The sequence below is a fragment of the Rhincodon typus genome, unplaced genomic scaffold (assembly GCF_021869965.1).
Source record: "Rhincodon typus isolate 14 unplaced genomic scaffold, sRhiTyp1.1 hic_rhity00002994, whole genome shotgun sequence".
NCBI classification, from domain to species: Eukaryota; Metazoa; Chordata; class Chondrichthyes; order Orectolobiformes; family Rhincodontidae; genus Rhincodon; species Rhincodon typus.
Genome location: NW_025968632.1, coordinates 940 through 22,477, shown reverse-complemented (window position 1 = coordinate 22,477; position 21,538 = coordinate 940). Strand labels below are relative to the sequence as shown.

The 21,538-nt window shown below is 38.8% G+C and overlaps 1 protein-coding gene across 1 annotated transcript; it reads left to right on the top strand.

The window, feature by feature from the left end:
• Nucleotides 1-3,982: 3,982 nt before the first annotated feature.
• LOC125481666 (ATP-binding cassette sub-family C member 5-like) lies at nucleotides 3,983-16,926 on the top strand (the record flags this gene model as incomplete). Its single annotated transcript, XM_048593512.1, has 5 exons — nucleotides 3,983-4,142; nucleotides 4,329-4,407; nucleotides 10,006-10,119; nucleotides 12,921-13,085; nucleotides 15,695-16,926. Coding segments are annotated over 5 exons (629 nt in total), but the record flags the coding sequence as incomplete, so codon positions are not given.
• Nucleotides 16,927-21,538: the final 4,612 nt, after the last annotated feature.

The following is a 21,538-nucleotide window of genomic DNA, read 5'->3' as shown; positions in this document are numbered from 1 at the left end:
CATGGATAGAGGTTTGGTTGACCAGTAAAAAACAAAGAGTCAGGGTAGGGTCTAGGCCCGAAACGTCAGCCTCTCTGCTCCTATGATGCTGCTTGGCCTGCTGTGTTCATCCAGCCCTGCACCTTGTTGTCTCGGATTCTCCAGCATCTGCAGTTCCTACTATCTCTGATTCAATATCTCCTCTGTAATATGGATATTTTTCAAGATGACGCTATTTATTTCCCCATGTTCTGTATTTTCCATATCCTTCTCCACAGTAAACACTGATGCAAAATACTCTTTTGCCCTTAATGTATTTGTGGAATCCACTTGGATTCTCCTTAATCCTATTTGCCAAAGCTATCTCATGTTCTCTTTTTGCCCTCCTGATTTCCCTCTTAAGTACACTCCTACTGCCTTTATACACTTCTAGGGATTCACTCAATCTCTGCTGTCTATACCTGACGTGCTTCCTTCTTATTCTTAACCAAAACCTAAATTTCTGTAGTCATCCAGCATTCCCTACACCTACCAGTTTTGGCCTTCACCCTAACAGGAACATACTGTCTCTGGACTCCCGTTAACTCATTTCTGAAGGCTTCCCATTTTCCAGCTGCCCCTTTACCTGCAAACATTCACCTCTTGAAAGTTCTTGCCTATAACCATCAAAATTGGCCTTCTTCCAATTTAGAACTTTTAGATCCAGTCTATCCTTCTACATCACTATTTTAAAACTAATAGAATTATGTTCACTGGCCCCAAAGTGCTCCCCCACTGACACCTCAGTCACCTACCCTGCTTTATTTCCCATGAGTAGGTCAAATTTTGTACCTTCTCTAGTAGGTACATCCACATACTGCATAAGGAAATTTTCTTGTACACACATAACAAATTCCTCTTCATCCAAGTTCAACACTATGGCAGTCCCAATCTATTCAAGGTTTGAGTGAAGATTTGTAGTTCGGGTGCTGGTTGTGGATATTGGTAAGTTCACCAAGCTGGGAGGTTTGATAACAGAGGTTTCATCCCCTTACTAGGTGACATCCTCAGTGCTGTGGAGCGTCCTGTGAAGGGCTGTTGTCTTGTGCTGCTTTGAATTTATATGGTCTAGCCTTTTAACCCACACTTTCAACTGGGACAACACTGCTATCATTGCACAAGCCAAACAAAGGACAGCCAGGGAATTCTTGGAGGCTTGGCATTCATCTGCGGACTTCATCAACAAACACATTGAATTAGACCCAATATACCGACGATTACAACGAACAGCTGGAACCGGCACCTACCGGAAGCAGCAAAAACCAGACCACATAAATTCGACCCGGCACAAGACAACAGCACTTCACAGGAGGCTCCAAAACACTGAGGATGTCACCTAGTAAGGGGACAAAACCTCTGTATTCAAATCTCCCAGCTTGGTGAACATACCAACATATAGTCGCAGCCTATGTTTGGAAAGTTAAAATTCCCTACCATAACCACCCTATTATTCTTACAGATAACTGAGATCTCCTTACAAATTTGTTTCTCAGTTTCTATAGTCTATAGAATCTATAGTCTATAAGGTGATCATCCCTTTTTTATATCTCTGTTCAACCCAAATAACTTCCCTGGACATATTCCAAGGAGTATCCTGACCAAGTACAGCTGCAATGTTACCCCTAATCAAAAACGCAATTCCCCTTCGTCTCTTGCCGCCCTTTCTATCCTTCCTATAGCATCTACACAGTGGAACATTAAGCTATCAGTCCTGTCCATCGTTGAACCATGTCTCTGTCATGTTCCCACCCATACTGTGAGTTCATCCGCTTTACCTGTTAGGCCTCTTGTATTGAAATAAATGCAGTTTAATTTATCAGTCCTACGTCATTCTCTGCTTTGTTCATGCCTACACTTACTGTTTGACTCATTTCTTTTCCCAACAGCACCAGTTCATCAGGCTGATCTTTTTCAATGTCCCTGGGTCCCACCCACCCCTTTACTAGTTTAAATCCTCGACCAAATCTCCCTGCCAGTATATTAGCTCCCTTCCAATTCAGATGCAATCCATCCTTCTTGTACAAGTCACTTCTATCCCAGAAGATATTCCAATGATCCAAAACTGTGAATCCTTCTCCCTGCACCAGCTCCTCAGCCATGCATTCATCTGCTCTAACCTCACTAGCTTATGGCATTAGGAGTAATCCAGGTATTACTACCGTCGAAAGCCTATTTTTTAAATTCCCGCCTAACTTCCTACAGTCTTTCCGCAGAATCTCCTATGCCTTTAGTTCCAATGGGTACAATGACTTCCTGCTGGTCCCTCTCTCCTTTGAGAATATCCAGCACCCTCTCAGAGATATCCTTGATCCTGGCTCCAGGGAGGTAACACACCATTCTGATATCTCACTGTCGGCCGCAGAAATGTCTGTCTATGCCTCTGACTAGAGAGTCCCCTATCACATTCGATCACTTGGAACCTGGCATACCCTGCGTTACATTACAGCTGGTCTCAGTACCAGGAACCTGGCTGTCAGTGCTACACTCCCCTGAGAGTCCATTACCCGCTACATTTTCCAAAACAGCATACTTGTTTGAGATGGGAGTAGCCACAGGAGACTCCTGCACTACCTGCCTCCTTCTCCTACCTTTCCTGGAGGTAACCCATCTACCTGACTGTATCTTTGGTTTATCTCCCACCCTGAAACTGCTATCCATCACATCCTGTAGTTCCTGCAAATTTCTTATTGCTTCTAACTGCCGATCCATGCGGTTCGAGAGGATTCATAACCAAACACACTTCCTGCAGACATTATCTTCAGTAACATCTCCCTAATCTCCCACATCCAACAAGAAGAGCATATCACTCTTCTAAAGGCCACCTCAACAATCTACAGACCCACAAAATAGCACAGTCTTGCTGCTCTAATACCACTGCTCCCAGTGAGCTTAGTATCTATGTTTTTATATTTTTAAAGTTTAATCAAGAGATAATCTCAATTAAAACATATAATCGAAAAAGAACCCACTCTACTCACTATTGTATATTTTAAAAAAAGTAAGGTTACACTTTGAAACTAGCCACTTAACAGCTCCCATGCTGTGAGCTCCACCCCCAGAGGTTTCTCCAAGGTCAGCTGTGAATTTGGCTGCTTGTTTATTTTTCTTGGAACAAAACTCTGATGCCCAGAGATACTTTAAACTAAACAGCAAAGGCAGCAGCCGCTCAGATTCACTGCTGGGTCAGAAGCAGTGTAGGTCTCTTTCTCCGTTTGAATCACTTCCCATGTGGTCACTACCCTTGGCTCCCTTCTTTCTTTTTAAAGTGCCGTAGTTTTGATCTTTTTTTCCCCCGGAGTTCCAAAACAATGCAACAGCTTATAAAACAGGAATTACTGTTCTTAGAATTCAAAGAAATCAGCTCGAACACTGAAAATACCACAAAAAAGGAGCTGCTGTTATAGTCACAAATTTTCCCCATCCTCCATCTTGGATTTTCCAGAACCCTTATTAATTCTTATTAAATAAACAGTTTTTCTTTTAAATTCCTGATACTTGTCATGAGGAATTGGTATGTAAGAGAAACAATCTGGTGCATACTCTGAAATCACCTGAGCTGACAAAGAACTTTATTGTTGTGATGCTATTCAAAGATTTCAAGAAATGTTTTCAATAGCTTAAAAGGTAGCTTTAATAACTGAATAATTTCAGGAAATCACTCTATTTCATGACATGATTTTCAACCAGGTCATGACTTTGAACACACAGGCTGGTTCTCAATCAGGAAGTTTGGACCTTTTCAGTGCATTTCCATTTAAACAACATCCAGCGGGAAATCTTGCTAATATGTGGTTGATGATGAGGAGGAAGTTAATGTCCTCAGATCTCCACAATAGATATTTGTTTTAACTGGAGCACATTAAATGGTGGTTAAATCATTTTATGAATTTGAAAGCAACTTGCAGGAAGAAGATGAATGCTAACCAATTATTAATTGATTCCATGTACCATGTTTTATACACAGGGAAATCATCCCTGGGAGTGACTTTATTCAGACTGGTAGAAATTTGCAATGGTTCTATTACAATAGATGGCGTGAAGATTAGTGACATTGGATTAGATGACCTGAGAAAGAAGCTATCCATTATTCCACAGGAGCCTGTGCTCTTTGTTGGGACAGTCAGGTATGTATCCAACTTGGCTAAGGACACTACTAATCTTGGTGGCATAATCTGTCAGGAAGTCTTGATGACACTATATGTGAGAAAAATCTTCATATATCTGAAGTTGAGATCCTGTGATAACATAACAGCTACATTAACAATTAATCCACATTATGGAGACTTGAGTTGTTTCTGTATTTATTTCAGGTCAAACCTTGATCCCTACAACCAGTACACTGATTTGCAAATTTGGGATGCATTAGAAAGAGTTCACATGAAAGAAAGTGTAAGTATCGGTCAAATCTGAGTGAAGTAATATAAATTTGCATTTATATTTCATCTATCTGTTAGGTCTTGTATGTCTATGGTGTTTAAAACCTCATGGTCTTCCTTTTGATGCAATAATTCTTTATAACTCGATGTCATCGGAAAGTTTCTGTGTCACATCACGGAAACAATATTTAATTGTTTTTAGTTCTAATGTTTTCATTGTAATATTTGTTAAAGAAGTGTTTATATAGCACCTTCAATACGGAAAAAGTGCTCCCAGGTGCTTCAAAGTGGTATATTTCGTTTTTGAAGACTCTGCAGTAATTTCTCTCTCAGCTGTGTGGGTGCGAGACCACACAGAAATATGGAATAGGATCAAACAGGCTGTACAAAACTTCCTTTCAGATATGCAAATGTGCAGTGCATGTCAATCTTAAAAGAACTGGGAAGTGCAATTAACAGGCCGTGCACAACAAACACAGATTAGAGGGAATATTAATTTAGAAAGAGACTGTCAAGATAACTTGAATAACTTGACAAGTTGTTTATGATAAGTCTCATCATACAATATTTTGTGGCAAGTTTTAGTTTTATCAATAGAACAAATTGGTTCTTGAGATATTTGAAGGAATATTGCATATCACTTTTGTATTACAAGAGACCCATGTCTGAATCACTGTTGTGTTTTAACTTCCATGGAAATTGAGCTTTAAAATTTTGTGAACTCCATTGGAAAAATGTTTTTTATTCATTTGAATGGCCTGGGTGCTAATTTCATTCTATGGATTAGTTGTATTCTCCTACTGCAGCAGGATGCATTCATGTGTAGCGCTCCCAACTCTAGAAGTGCACAACTTGCTGCAGTATTGTGGTACTTGCCATCTTCTTTTATGAAGGTGTTACATTCCAAGGAATTAGTGAGATCAATGCAGGTACAATAATGTACAAAGAAGATCACTAAAAATGTAATGAAATCTCACCTATTATACAGAGATTCTATCATCATGAATCAGTTGGAACATGCGCTTTTTTCTGGAATCAAAACAACCCCTACAAAATAGCTAGAAATTGGTCAATGATTGAGAGATATTTGTTATTCTCTGACAAAACTGAACACATCCTCACACAAAGACAAACGTATTATTCTGCATACTGGCAGCTCTAATTATTAAATCTTAACATTAACTGAAAATTACTGAACACACACTTGCTGATCAGTGAATTTTATTCCAAGTGACAGAAATTTAGTTGCATACAAAATCTCAAGACACAAGCTGCAGTAAGCGGCTTTAAGGCATGAAATTGAGTTTGGTCATAGCAATTATTTAGTGCTATAATTGCCATTTACGGATGAAAATGATACCCACTGCATGCACTCACACTTCCCACATAAATCACATTAGACCTCCTAATGGTGAAGATTTGAACTTATGTTTGTAAAGCAGACATTATTGTCACATGTTGATACCAGCAGAGCTATTTCATAGTTTTATTGACCAGCCAATGCCCTCTGTTAGCCTGATACAGTTGACCAAGTGTTAAGCAGCATGAAGGACTCTGCACCAGCACTATTTAGCAGGATCATCAACTCTGGTTGTCCCTTGAAGCTAGGAGGACTCTCACCAGAGAGTACAACTCATTACATGAACCTGTGCATGGATGCTTTTACCATGGGGAAGCTGTTATGCTGCAGCTACCACATGGTTCTACCTGATCATCAGGCTCTTGTGTTCTTACCACATACCATCAGTGTATTGGAAAGATTTACAGTGATAACCTGTTTAGCTACATCATGAATGCACCTTCTGTTGCCATCAGTCTGGCTGTGGGACTCCAACTCAGTGGCTCAGATGTGCACTGTGATTGCTACCACTGTGCAATAAGAACAAACTGAAATTCGTGTGGTTAGTTAATGATGTGATTTCTGCTGGTAGTTGGAGTAATTGTACATATTTTAGTGATTCCTAAAGATCTTTAAACTCGTTAAAGTTGATAGAGAGTGGTAGGGAATCACCATTCAGTAAGATCATGGCAGGCCCATTTGTGTTCCAAGTTCTATATTCCCAATTCTAAACCCAATAACCTTTGATTCCCTAGCCTCACAAAAATCCTTCTACCTCTATCTTTAAACATATTCAATAGCCCTGCTTCCACCATTTTCTAAGGCAGAGAATTCCAAAGCTGCACAGCCCTCTGAGGGAAATTACTTGCTAGTCTATATGTACTTTACAGTTCATTCTGTTCCTTTATTTAGACATAATTTATCTTGGTTATGATTTATATTAATATAAAAATAATGAAGTGGAATCTTGTTTGGTAAATTTCTAGATTTGGGGATCATTTCAGAAATGTTATTCTTTTAGCTTGTGACCAAAGGGAATGTAACACTAACAAGTGGAAATTATTCAATCACATTGCTAACTTGTGATAGTAGATAATGAACAGGCAATGGAAGTCAAAGTTGAGTTACTTGCCACAGAATTCCCAGCTTTTGACCAGTTCAGGAGTCACAATGGCCCAGATTTTTCAATGGCCTGATAATTTTTAATTCCAATATAGTTGTGAGTTGTGCAAGGGCACCCTGTGGAGTTCCTATCAATGCAGATGCTGAAGGAATCGCCTTGGTAATTGAAGATTCCACTGAGCTATTCCTCTACATCTGGAACCCTCCAAAAGTCTCAGTTTAAATCAAAGAAATCTGAGGTTTCTAATGAAATTAAGTAAGTAGTTATTCAAGAAAAGCTAGACTGTTAAATACATAGTCTAACTCCTGAATAACTATTCAATTGAGCCCATACACACCTCACAGATTCACAACTGCAATTCTCCCTGACCACTTACACCAACGCCCCACTCCCCACCAAACACCCTGACCTGACCCCCTGTTCCGCCACTTCCCCAACCTCCCTTCCTCTGCTGCTGGATATGCTCCTGCCTCTGTCAGATTTGCCAACTACCCACTTATCCCTGCTCCAACTGGTCCAGATTTCTCCCACCTGCCTGAACTACCTCAAACACTACATCACTTAGTTTGCCCCTTTTCCCTAGCCACTGAACACCCTACCCCTTTTCCACTTGATATCCTATCCACTTAACACTCTACTCACTACTCACCTGTCACCTAACCCATTACCCAGCTGACACATCATTTACCTGGCACCCTAGCATCATACCTACCTGCGCCCCTACTTCAACTAGCACCCAACCCCCTAACCATTTGGCACCTTATTCTCCCAGTACCCTGACAGCACACTTGCCTTGCCTACTTACTGTTTGTAGCAGCTATCAAAGTATCTGCCTGTATCTTTAAATATCACAATGTGGCGGCTGACTGCTGTGAAAGGAGGGCATGATTTGCCTTCCCTGAAAGCTCTGCACCACCAGAGAACTGTCAGAATGGAAGCATAGCTTCTTTTTCCTTAAGGAACCCTGATTGGAATCTCCTTTTAGAAATGGGAACTCCCTCCCTCCTTTAGTAAAAAGAAATGGCAGAATGGCAATCTTCATGAAATTTCCAACCCATTATTTGTATAGATTGTCTGGTTAAGTTGTAATCAATAATAATCCCCAAGTTGTTGATGGTGGAGGATTCTGTAACAATAATGCCTGCTTCTGTTTCTTTTTGAATTTGTGCATAGAAGGCTGCTTCAATGTCTGAGGTGTTGCAAATGGCACTGAACATAGAAAACATTAGCATCACTCTTCTTCTGATCTTACATTGGAGGGATGCTCATTGATGGAGCAGCTGAAGATGGTAGGACCTTGGAGACTAGCCAAAAGAACTGGGGGCTCTTGTGGCACAGTTGGAGGGTTCCTACCTCTGGGCCAACAGTCCCAGGACATATCCCACCTGCTCAGGAACTGTGTAATAAAATTGCTGATCAAGTTGATTAGAAAATATCTAGCCAGAGGATCTTTTGCACTTTTTTCCTTCAGCTGATTCCACTGTGCCAACTATGAGTCCAACCAGTGCAGAGTAGCCCCCCCAAATTGATTTCAGAATTGCTGATGCTTTTACAGGCCACGCTGGTCGAATATTGCCTTGATGTCATGCTCACCTCATCTTTGAATATTACTCTTCTGTCCACGATTGGACCAAAGCTGCACTGAAGTTCAGAGATGAAACATTCAGAGCAGAATCCAAACAGCATAGTGAGCATGTTATTTTTGAGTAAATGCTGCTTGATAGCAGGATTAACTACACTTTCTATCACTTTGGTGATTGAGACTAAACTCATTGGGTTTTTATGGCAGGACATTGGCACTTTCTACATTATTAAGTATATGGCAGTTTTTAGCTATACTGGAAAAGCTTGGCTAGAGGCCCAGTTAGTTTACGGCATAAAGCTTTGGGTATTACTGTCAGGATGTTGACAGGACCCACAACCTGGCTGTATCCATACTTTCAGCTGCTTCTTGGTATCACATAGAGTGATTCAAGTTTGCTGAAGACTAGAATCTGAGATTCAGGGGACCTTAGGAGGTGGCTAAAATGGATAATCCAGTCAGCACTTCTAGCTGATGATAGTTGCAAGTATATCAGTCTTGCCTTTCGCATTATGTGCTGGGTTCCCCTATCATTGGGTCTGGGGATGCTTGTATAACCCTCTCCTCTTTTAGTTAGCTGTTAACTGTCCACCATGATCATGACTAAATGTGATCGGACTGAAAAGCTTTGATCTCAGCCATTGAGTGTTGAATGACTTGCCTCTGTCTGTTGTATACTACTTCTGCTGATTGGCATGCATGAAGTACAGTGTTATAGCTTCATAGTTTGGTCCCTAATTCTTAGATATGCCTGGTGCTGCTCTTAGCATGCTTCTCTTCATTCTTCACTGAACCAGGTTTAATCCCCTGGCTTGAAGGTAATGGTAGACTCTGGGATATGCAAGCCATGAGGTTCCAGATTCTGATGAAATACAATCTTTCTCATGCTGATAACCACAGTGATGCCCAGTTTTGACTTGCTAGATCTGTTTGAAATCTATCTTCTGTAGATTGGCATCGTGCATAACATGATAGAGAATGTCCGCAACGTGAAGATCAAAGTTAATTGCTAGAAGAACTATGTGGTGGTCACAATAGTAACATAGATAAATGCATCTGGAACAGGTAAATCTGCAAGGCTGCGATCAAGGATTTTTTGTGCTTTTGATGGTTCTCGCTGGCTGCTGCAGGTGGCTGTGTACTTCAAGACTTCAGCTCTTGAACGACACTTGGCAATGGACTTTGAAGACCCCACCCAGAGTATATTCTGTGCCCACACTAACATCAGTGTTGGTTTGGGTACCATCCAATTTAGCTCCCTTTCTGTTAAGTTCTGTTTGCCCTCAAGATAAGGTCAGAACTACACTACTACCTGATTATTCTGAACAGGGATCAGGCAATCATTGCAGTTAGAAGAAGAGCTTAGTTCACATCCAACCTGTGCTACCCCTGATCTGGAAAAGTTCAATACTTAAAATGGGACTTCTTTCCATTCTTCAAATTTAATACTGTTCATACTAAAGAAAACAAGGCATTGCCAAAATTTTTATTATGAGAATGAAAAGGGATTTTTTGTCAATTTTTAAATTGATGTTACTAATTGTAGTTTGGATATATTATTTTACAGATAACACAACTGAATGAGAAACTCGACTTTGAAGTCACAGAAAATGGAGAGAATTTTTCTGTAGGAGAGAGGCAGTTACTATGTGTAGCTCGAGCCCTGCTTCAACACAGCAAGGTAATGATTTCAAAGGAAACCTTCAACAGTTTTTACTGCTAGAATAAAGCATTGATCAAATTGAAGATGGTTAATCATTTTGAAGTGTTGACAAGGTACAGGCATGAAATGCAGAACTTTTATTGAGATAAAATTAAGTACTTAATGAGAAGTGATTCTGTTTTCTGAATTTAAAGAAGGAAAAATAATTATGAATATTTATTGGAGAAGTGGAAACTTAAAGATATCAGAATTAAAGTGTTTAAATAATGTGGATGAGATTAGAACTAATGATAGCAGAATTGTTGTGAAATGAATTGTAGGCATTACATTACAGAAGATAGGGTGGGTGCTTTTGCTTTGTACCTTACTGGCAGATTTGAAGGTGGGATCATGAAATCCAGCAGACTGGCCCTCCTGCCCTCCGCCTGCCAGCTATGTGCCCACTCCTGTTCTGTCTAAAATTTTACAGGGGTCTGAGGAATCTTCATGTGGTCCATTTGCCAATCATGATATTGAGGCCATTAAATGGCCAATTTAAGGGTCTAATCCTGATCTGCTGGTATTTTACCATCAGCACCTATAGGTCCATGTCATGTGGGAAGCTCACCAGCTTTAGCCACACAAATTGATGTTTTGCAAGAGGAAGGAACATCCTTTGCTAGGTCCCCTGGGCCCATCAGAAGCATCTGCACACCAACATTGTTTCCCTTCCTTTTTACCCCTTCCTTGAACTATTGAGCCCTAGCCCCTTATCCTCCTGCCTAGACCCTAGACTGTAAACATAACTATGCTTCTCAGTATGACGGGACTGCTCATAGTCACAGTGGTGGCCATCACTCCTACCTGCTGTCTTTCCAGAGCTGCTAGCTGTTTCCTGAATGGCATCTCTCCAAGGAAGACTTCCTACTAAGAAAGGGTGGAGGTTCTGCTTTAAAGCACTTAATATTACTTTCAGCATTAAATTGCTGTGTGGCAGCCATTGGGATAATCACCAGTCTAGTTCCCTAAAAGGCAGGTTTGCTACTCCCTATTAACTAAAGGCCTATGAATGAATTAGAATAACTCCCAACCAAAAGATTATGTTATGCCAACTAAAATGAAGTTTAATATACAACATCAGATATCCTCTATGAAGACAACCATCTGGTGATGGTGATTTTTTTTATGGAGCTATTTCTTTTCTATTGTAATTATATTCTTTGGGGAATTTAAAGATGCTCTGAAACATTGGGTGTTTAGACTGTACAAATAAAATGGCTGTAGATCCCATTCTTCCTAAGAAATGACTTTATTTTTATGAAAATGCTTTCATATCTGACCAGCCCAAGACAATAACATGTCAACAAGAAAGCTAAGGAGAATGAGGCATTAAGTCTAAATTATAGCTGCAACTCTTGTGGTATTTAGCTATTAGGTGTGGAAGCACCTGGGCAACAGTTCCCACAGAATCAGAGTACAGCAGAAATAATTTATGTCTTTTAAAAAAAAGTTATCAAGTGAAACAGGTATAGACATTCTTCTCAGCTGAAGGCAATGTAAGATTTTGTCAAAAGAACATTGAAGGAGAAAGTAATGTATAGCTGTATAATGAATAGCAAGATATGTAAGTATTGGGTGCCATAAGGACTTGCTACAAAAGCAGATAAAATGTGATGCAGAGATAACAAAGTGTGGAGCTGGAGGAACACAGCAGGCCAGGCAGCATCAGAGGAACAGGAAAGCTGACATTTCCTGTCGGGACCCTTCAAAAATTTCTGAAGAAGGGTCTCGATCTGAAACATCAGCATTCCTGTTCCTCTGATGCTGCCTGGCCTGCTGTGTTCTTCCAGTTCCACACATTGTCATCTCTGACTCCAAAATCTACAGTTCTTGCTATCTCTAAAATGTGATGCATATGCATAGCAAATGCCAAGCATGCAGAATTTAATGCTGATGCCTGTTTTAGAGGAAAAGGACTTGTATATTAATAGTACATGAATCTCTCAATTGTTGGAACGTAATACTAGATTAGCATAATTTAAAACACACATCGTATATTATAATCTGGATTAGACTTCATTTAGAATAATATTTCCCATTTTAGCCCTCTCAGATTATGGATGATGTAGAACCCTGTGAAAAAACACTTTCATGTAGATGCAGTAGAATGATACTTAGTTTAAAGACTTCTCGTATGTTGGACACAGAAGGCCTGACTTATTTTCTCAAAAAAAGTATGATTTTGAGCAGATATAATTGATGTCTTTTAAAGTAATGAAAGAAATAGATTTGGTTCATGAGGATTGACTTTAAATTATATAAAATGGATTAGGAGACAGTACTTGTGTATCTTTACATTAGCGTGTTTGAGTTTTTGAGTTACATTAGTGCAGAACTAGGTTAGATGTCAAGAAATACTTACGTTTTCCAGAGTCTGCAATCTATGAAACGTTTACAGCTCATGCAGTTAGCACAGATTTGCAAAAAACATTCCAAAGTGAGCTGAATAATGAGTTTGCATATAATGAAGAACCAGGTTGTTATAGATAATGTGCCTCCCAGTCAACCATGGTATTCTACAGTTGTTTGATCTTTCATTGGCTTTGGGGATACATGTGAGAAGTTGGAGTCTTCAGACTTTCCCTGGAATTTTTTTTTTTCTTATTTGCCTCCCCCAGGAAATTGCCAGGCTGATGCTGAGGGTTTCGGGATTCAGTTGAGGATCATAGTTTTTACAAAGTTTCATGCCCTTTCTTTTCATAAGATCATGACTTGCATTTCACTCAATGTCACCTTCCAGTTCAATGTTGTGAGTTTAAAAAATTTCCTTTTCTATATAGATTTTATTGCTAGATGAAGCCACAGCTGCCATTGATACAGATACTGACATGTTGATTCATAAAACCATTCAGGAGGCTTTTTCTGATTGTACAATGCTGATTGTAGCTCATCGTCTTCACACAGTATTGAACTGTGACAGGATCATGGTGCTAGATCAAGGCGAGGTAAGATGCTTTTGCCGGTCAGAGTTAAATTTGAAAAAGATTAAAGACTAGTTTGGGGACTGATAACTATTTTATTTGAAATTCTGTTTCTTACAACTACTGACCTCAGTTTCCTGGTCAGTAAAGATAGGAAAAACACAACCAATGTTTCTGTTCTGAATAAAAATGATTTCTGCTTGAAAGTGCACAGTTGAAGATTGGTTATGAAGACGGAATGGAATGTCTATGATGGCCCTCAATAAATGTCCTTTAGTTCAGTCATAATACAGAGTTTAAAATCGCTTTCATATACAGAAATCATGTTACAGCTCAACATCAATTCCCATGTCAACATCTGTCAACGTTAATTGAATATTTCAGTAATCTCAGGTTGAAGAGATTGGCATCTTTTCTAAATTGGGTGTATATTCAATCAATATTTCCATTAACTACCCCAGAAAGCATACCAGCAAAGAACATACTGAGGATTTCAGGGATTATGCCATTTGTAACATCAAGGGGTTAGTATATTCACTCCAGTCAGTGACTCTCGCCATCATTCCTTATTGAAACTGCTGTATCAGATTCACAGCTCTGTCAGGACATCCAAGTTTTGCATCCAAGGCTTTCCACAAGGCCGCTTTATTTTACTGTGTCAGATACTTCATCAGAGCAACAAAAACACTGTGAGTCCCATCTATTAGTTACAGCATTTCCCTTGTCTTCCAAAGGATGAAAATAAAATTCCAAGCATCTCTAACTTTCCTGAACCCATTTTGTCTATCTAGCAATGCCTGTCCTGCTATGTTACTCAGCTGTGGTTGTCAGGTAGATCTTTATCCACTTCCTTTGCACAATTGAAAAACACCAGCCTCCTTGAACTCCAAAGGAATGGCTTGTTGTTCCCATATTCTGCGTACAATTGTGACAGATTGATAGCCAGCTGAGGTCCCCCAGATTTGTACATTTCTTCTCCAATTCCCATCTGACCTGCATCTTTCCTTGAGAGTAGGAATCTGATGGTTCTGTCAGCCCGTACAACACAATAGAAACAGGATTATAGCATTATGAACATTGAACTCCTCTGGTTGTGGATAATTGTGGTTAGCACTGCTGCCTCACGCCTCCAGGTACCTGGGTTCGATTCCACCCTCAGTCAACTGTCTGTGTGGAGTTTGTACATTCTCCCCGTGTCTGCGTGGGTTTCCTCCGTGTGCTCCGGTTTCCTCCCACTGTCCAAAGATGTGCAGGGTAGGTGGATTGGCCATGCTAAATTGCCCATAGTGTTCAGGGATGTGCAGATTAGATGGGTTATGGGGAATGGGCCTGGGTGGGATGCTCTGAGGGACGGTGTGGACTTGTTGGACCGAAGGGCCTGTTTCCACACTGTAGGGATTCTATGATGATTCTATGATCTCTGACAACAACTTCTCAATTTCCATGTTTACCTACATACATTAAAGTGCCTGAAGTTGCTGTCAGATTTAATAACATCAGGCATTGATAGCCTTGCTACAGTACAATCCGGGCCATTATATTTTTGGGATTTAATGCTGCTTTTGTTTACTCATCAATCAATGTGTTTGGCAGCTAAAACCTAAATCAAAATCTAGTATGTAGCCATTCTACCACTTTACGAAGACATCAAGAATTCTGTGGAGACACAGAATATTATAAGTAGAGCAAATTGAAAATGTAGTTTCTGTTCATTGTCCTATGCATACTATTACATAGGCCTGTTTCTATGTTGTACATTCTTTCATCCCACCCTTCTCCCATTTTCTCTCATCCCAACCCTTCTCCCATTTTCTGTCATTTACCTCTCACCATATTCTTTTATTCCCTTCTCCCCCATTTGCTTATCTAGCCTCCCCTTAAATACACAAAACATTTATTATGTACATGGCTAAATATACCCAGGTATTGGTGCAGTTTGAATAACTTTCAATTCCATAGGGAGCTTGAACTTTATTCCAGGTTGATTTGGAGAACTTGAAAGTTTTGCAAATGCAGTAATGAATGGTTCCAATATCAGTGTAAGCTTGTTTTATTAAATTCCGTTTTGTTTTCCTTTTGAGAGGAATCAGTCTGGCCCTTTATATATCTATAAATTAGCTGATGTTAAAAACCAAAAATATATGGAGTAAAAGGGATGAAATATCTAAAAATGTAATGAGTATCATAGCATTTGAACGACTAAGTCAGAAGTCACATGACACAAGGTTATAGTCCAACAGGTTTATTTGAAATCACAAGCTTTTGAGGCACTGCTGCTTTGTCACCAGGACTATGACCTGGTGTCATGTCACTTTTGACTTTGTCCATCCCAGTCCAACACATTGTTTGAATGACTAACCAACATTTGCTACCAAGGATAGCATATGAAGAAAAGCCATTTGAATGAGAAGCTGGAAGATTGTCACCATATATCTAAGTGTACCCTAACACGAAACACGACATTCAGGACAGCAAACATTCGTCATTAAAAAGTGGTTGTTTTTAGTTCTTTCATTGATTGGGAGTGGAATTGGAACTATTGTGTTCAGTCAACAATACGAGGAGTACTGATTTCTGATGACAATAAATGAAATCAAGTAACAAAACTCTTTAATATTAATATTATTTCTTAGATTGCTGAGTTTGACAGCCCTAGTGTCCTGCTCTCCAACGACAATTCAAGATTCCATGCAATGTTCAGCGCAGTGGAAAACAGGATAATAGCATCACCATCCAGCAGTTAATCTCATTGTTCAGCAATCAAGTTGGAACTCTCCAGACTATCACTGGCCTCACTGCGTAGTGCAACCTCTCTAGATAAGGAACTGAGGAAAAAAAAAATGGACCCTTTGCAGATGGATAAAGTGATTCCAAATGAACTGTCACTCATGCATACTTTATTTATTATACTTTACAGACACCACAAAACATCACGTAATTTGACAGTGGTTATGTCTTTTAAAGGGGGAATATCTAATGAAATATGTTGGGAGTAATTAGTGTAAGAGTACTTTAGTGAAATACTGCTCAATACACTGCTTTTTGAGAAGGAACAGATCTGTCTCAATTTTAAACCATATGCCAAACAGCCTTGGATTATTTTTTAAACTAAGTTCTTTGTTTAGGGCTTCCTTTATAAAGATGTGTCCAAATTAATTGTTCTTTGTTAAAAAGCTAGTCTTTGAATATTAATGAGAAGGGATGAATTTTAAGTACTTACTGTTAAAACAAAAATTCAGAAATTAAAAGGTTCAGTGGAAGGTTGGACATCTTCCAACCCAGAAACTCCTTTTGCTAAAAATGGTTTTAAAAATCCATAAAAACGACTTTTTTTCCCTTATAAAGACTTTGACCATTATTGTTTTGCCAGAACCAGGAGCATTTGGTCAGGACAATTTTTTGTCAACATCAGCAAGAATTCTGTTATTTTCTACGTTCAGGTCACTTTGGACCCATATACTTCCTCCAGAAAGGGAGTGTAATGTTAATTTTTTACAAATTCTTTTGTTTATGAGAAGCAGATTCACTGTGTGTAAAATAAAATCCTGTGGGAGTGGCATTATCCTAGACTAAGATTCCATAATGTTCTTATTTGCAGCAGAAACAATATTTCATTCTCCCACACCATTCTTTAAAATCAAAGTGCATGCAACTCAACGGGGAGTTGTAAGGTTGTCCAATTTGTGATCCATTGAAAGTTCTTTTTTGCAATATTGACTCTGTATATGAAGCTGTATAAAGCTAGAACCAGGAGAGGGGTGAGTCACTAACTCCCAAATCAGGTAGGTCCTTCATAGTCGTATACTATTGAATGCTGCTCTGACTGTCTTTCTTGAGGGAAATAAATGTCTAGCAATGTCCTTAACTTAAAAGTTTCTGAATCTAACGCCAAAGCAGCTTTTCATTATAAGAAAGCTATTTGATAGAGCTGATAAAGGAATTGAATCTAATTGAGAACCTAGTTGTATAAAACTTTGTTTGATTCAATATTTGTTTAAGTGTTTGTTTCAATATGTATAAGCCATGGAGGATCAGGGCAAGACTACTCATTCGTATCAGTCTGATTAATTGTACATGGTACATCAACACATATTGGTAAACAGCCAGATTTTCTGACCACTAATTTTAACATTCAGAAAATATAATCCTAATATCTACCATTATCAAATGATAATATCAAGAGTTCCTTAAAATCTCTGCTTTGACGATCATAAACAAAGCTCTTGTTGCTCTGCGTATGCTGACTGGTTCAAACAAGTCTGTTAATGGCTGTCCAGGGTCAAAAGATGGGTAACTGACCAGTTAAGGAATTTTCTTATTTGTTACCTTTTTTAATGAAAATAGTTAAATATCTTGAGATGTTAATATATTTGTAAATGTATTAACATCTAAGAGTGTTAAGTCAACAATGCCAAAGACATCACAATCTGTGAGGCTGTCAGTACAAGAACTGAAACTTCAAAAGTACCAATCTCATTACTATTACATAATACAATTTACTGTTGGGAAATTTTCAGTGAAAAGCTTAAGGTTCATTATACTAAGATTGAAAGAAATACAACCAACTGTTTAAATATTTAGCATTCTCCTTCACTGGAGATTTAAGGAAAATTCACAACACAGCTATTATTTGTAATGACCTGATCAAGGACAACTTAATTATATAAACAGTTCCAGCCTGCAGCAATCTTTTCAATGTAAATATTAGGAACGTTTCTTGTATATAGTAAGCAATGTGGGTGGTTTATTTTCTTCTGTTGCTTATTGTTGATGTAACAGAAATAATGCATTAATGAGTATCCACCACAGAAAGTGAAATAGTTGGTGGAATGAAAACTGGTGCAAAATCAGTCAAGCTTAAATATATTCCTTCAACTGTCAAATTATCTTAATGAATTATTTTCTTGCTGTATAAAGGTAGAGTGACTGATTTGTGTAACTATATCACAGTGTCTTACCAGTTTTTAAACTAACCACTTTGTTTAAAGGCATTTTAAGGACCTTGAAATTTCTGCAGCGTTTTCCTAACCTACTGAAGTTACTTTGGCAGATTCCTTGGTAAAACTATGTAAGTAGCAGAAAATAGCCAATTCCACATTTTCTGCTGATACTCTGACAAAGTTAAGATGGGAAATTGGAAAGCCCAGTGGAAATCCTCTCACAAAGTGTTTCTCATAATCTTTCTCATCTCCCTATATTTTACCTTGTTGCATGTCAGCATTGCTGTCTGTCTTTTTTCCATATACTGCTCCAAAATACTCACTATACACACGTTTCCTCTCCTATGTTGCTTTGACATTAAAAACTAATCACAAATTCTTTCAATATTCTATCCCTGGAGCTCAAAACTATATCCTTACATTGGCTTAATTCTCTCTTCTTTGAATAAACTGCAAGTTTATAAAAACCAAGCAAGGGCTATCTAAAGTCTACTTCTTAATTTAGCTCATCTCATTTTTTTGTTTTCAGGCTTACTGGTGTCTTGAAATGTAGGCTTTGGTTCTTCATTCAAGGTTTTCAATAATTAAAGACTTGAGTGGCATATTGTCCCTTTAAAATAAGGGCAACAGGTGCTCCTGTACTATTTGATCAAGTAGATTTAAATGTTGATAAGTCATTAAGGCATTACTTGCTAAGTACACTTTACTGTTTGATCAGGTAATTTAAATATTGACAACATCATTGGGGCATTACTCGATAAGTGCACAACTCATGGACAGAAGTGGTTATGTTCACACAGTGTTTATGTGAATGTTTGCATGTTGTGTACTAACTTGGTGTATACCACCAAAATGCATTACTATATTTACAGTGTTTCTAGTGAATACTATTACTACAAATTCCTTTTATTCAGATTTGTCAGAGATCTTCAGTGTACGAGTTTGCTGTAAAGATGTGAAAAAAGAGGTATGTATGTACCAGAATACAAGATTGAAAGGTTTTGTCATTTTTCTGGTATGAGCCAGACCAGCATCATCTTGACTCATTCTTTTACAACTTTCTACAAATTACTGTCTGTTTTGTTTGCGACTTTGGATAGACAAGGAAGTTTCTAACCTGCCCGCAACTCTGTTCAGAAATCAGTCTGTGGTATGATAATGCAATAAAAGACTTCACTGGATTAAAATAGAACGCATAAAACAATAAAAGTATTTTTGTAATCTAATGGTGGCTATTGTCATTTTCTGTATCACTATAAAAATGCTGAAAGATTAAAAATAAATTAGATAGTCCTCATTTTTAATAATGTATTATATTGTTAATTAGAAAGCATTTCAGTAACTTTGTTTTTTGATGCAGTTTTGTTTTTAAATTTTAAATGAAGTGGAAGCTGGATATCAGAAATTGTTGGAGAAACTCAACTCTGAAGAAGGGTCACTGGATCCAAAACACTAACTCTGCTTTCTCTTTACAGATGCTGCCAGACCTGAATTTTTTCCAGCAATTTCTGTTTTTGTTTTTAACAATCATGCAAAATTGCGAATAAAGATTTTTTTTAATAGTCATTCATGGGAAGTGGGCATCACTGGCTAGGCCAGTATTTATTGTTCATCATAGTTGTCCTTGAGAAGGTGATGGTGAGCTGCCTTCTTGAACCATTGTAGTCCATTTGGCATATGTTGATCCACAATGCTTTTTTTTCACTTCATTCATTCACAGGATGAGGGTGTTGCTGGCTAGGCAGCATTTATTGCCCATCCCTAATTGCCCAGAGGGCGGTTAAGAGTCAACCACATTGCTGCGGGTCTGGAGTCACATGTAGGCCAGAGGATGGCAATTTCCTTCCCTAAAGGGAAGTTTAGTTAGTGAACCAGACGGGCTTTTCCAACAATCTACAATGGATTCACGGTCATCACTAGATTCTTAATTCCAGATATTTTATTGAATTCAAATTCCACTATCTGCCGTGGTGGGATTCAAACCCGGGTCCCAGAACATTATTTGGGCCTCTGGATTAACAGTCCAGTGATAATACCACTAGGTCATTGCCTCCCCATGATGGGGAGGGAGTTCCAGAATTTGGCACAGCAATGTTGAAGGAATGGTGATATATACCCAGATCAAGATGGTGTGAGGCTTGACAGGGTACTTGCAACTGGTGGTGCCCCCATTTAGCTGCTGCCAATGTCCTTTAGAGATTGTAGTGGTCCTGGGTTCAGAAGGTTCTGTCGATAAAATTTAGGTGAATTTCAGCAGTAAATTTTGTAAGTGGTACATACTACTGGTACTGTGCATCTGTGGTCAATAGAGTGAATGTTTGTGGATGTGGTGCTTAGCAAGTAAGAGGGTTGTTTTGTTCTGGATGGAGTCATTTCTTGAGTGTTATTGGAGCTTCACTCATCTGGCAAGTGGGGAGAATTCCATTTCGCTCCTGACTTGTGCCTAATAGATGGTGGACAGGCTTTGTGGAGTCAGAAGCTGAGTTACTTGCCACTTGGATTACTTGATTCCTAGCCACTGTCGTGCTTAATTATATGGCTATTCCAGTTCAATATCTGGTCAATAATAACTCTCAGAATGTTGATAGTGGAGGATTGAGCAATAGTAACGCCATTAAATGTCAAGGGGTGATGATTAGATTCTCTTGTTGGAGATTATTCATGCATGGCATTGTGTGGCACAATCATCACTTGTCACTTGTCAGCCGAACCCCAGGTATTGCCCAAGTCTTGCTGCATTTGCACTGCTTCTGTATCTGAAGAGTCATGAATGGTACCGAACATTGTGCGATTGTCAACAAACATCTCCACTTCTGACCTTATGATGGAGGGAACATCATTGATGGAGGTATTGAAGATGGTTGGGCCTCAGATACTAATCTGACAAACTCCTGTAGAGCTGTGATGACTGACCTCCAATAACCACAACACACTTAATTCCAGATTTTCATTAAATCAAATTTTACCATCTGCAGTGGTGTTAGAATGGAGGTCACCAGAACATTACTTGGTTGGGAGACAATACCACTCTGCCATCGCCTCCCTTGAGGATTATCCATAATCCTTTCACAAGTGTAACTACAGAAAATCATGTATTTGGCTGCACAGTAAAATCTCAGAAAAAAATTCATAGTTGCATTGCAATTAGTTTGTTGGTTATAATTATTTTTAAAAAATGGCACCACACATACACACACAGCAATATCACTTGGATCTTGTGGCAACATGCATTTCATCTTTATAACATCTTTAACATATTACGTCCCAAGGCAATTTATTGCTGTGAGGAAAAAATTACTGTGCCAAAGTAAATACTGGAAAACGTGATCAGAAAGCTGGTGGAGCTTAAGTTTGTGCTTGGGAGAAAGGTAACAGCTTTGTTCTTCTTGATGACCAACTAAAAAAACATTGTAGAATGAGATAATAAATGTCCTGGCTTCGTATACCCATCTCAGAAGATGGTAGCATGTTTACTGTGGGGTGACGGTATGGGATGGTATTGGTCACACTGACCCTGAACACCGATCACAGGTGGTT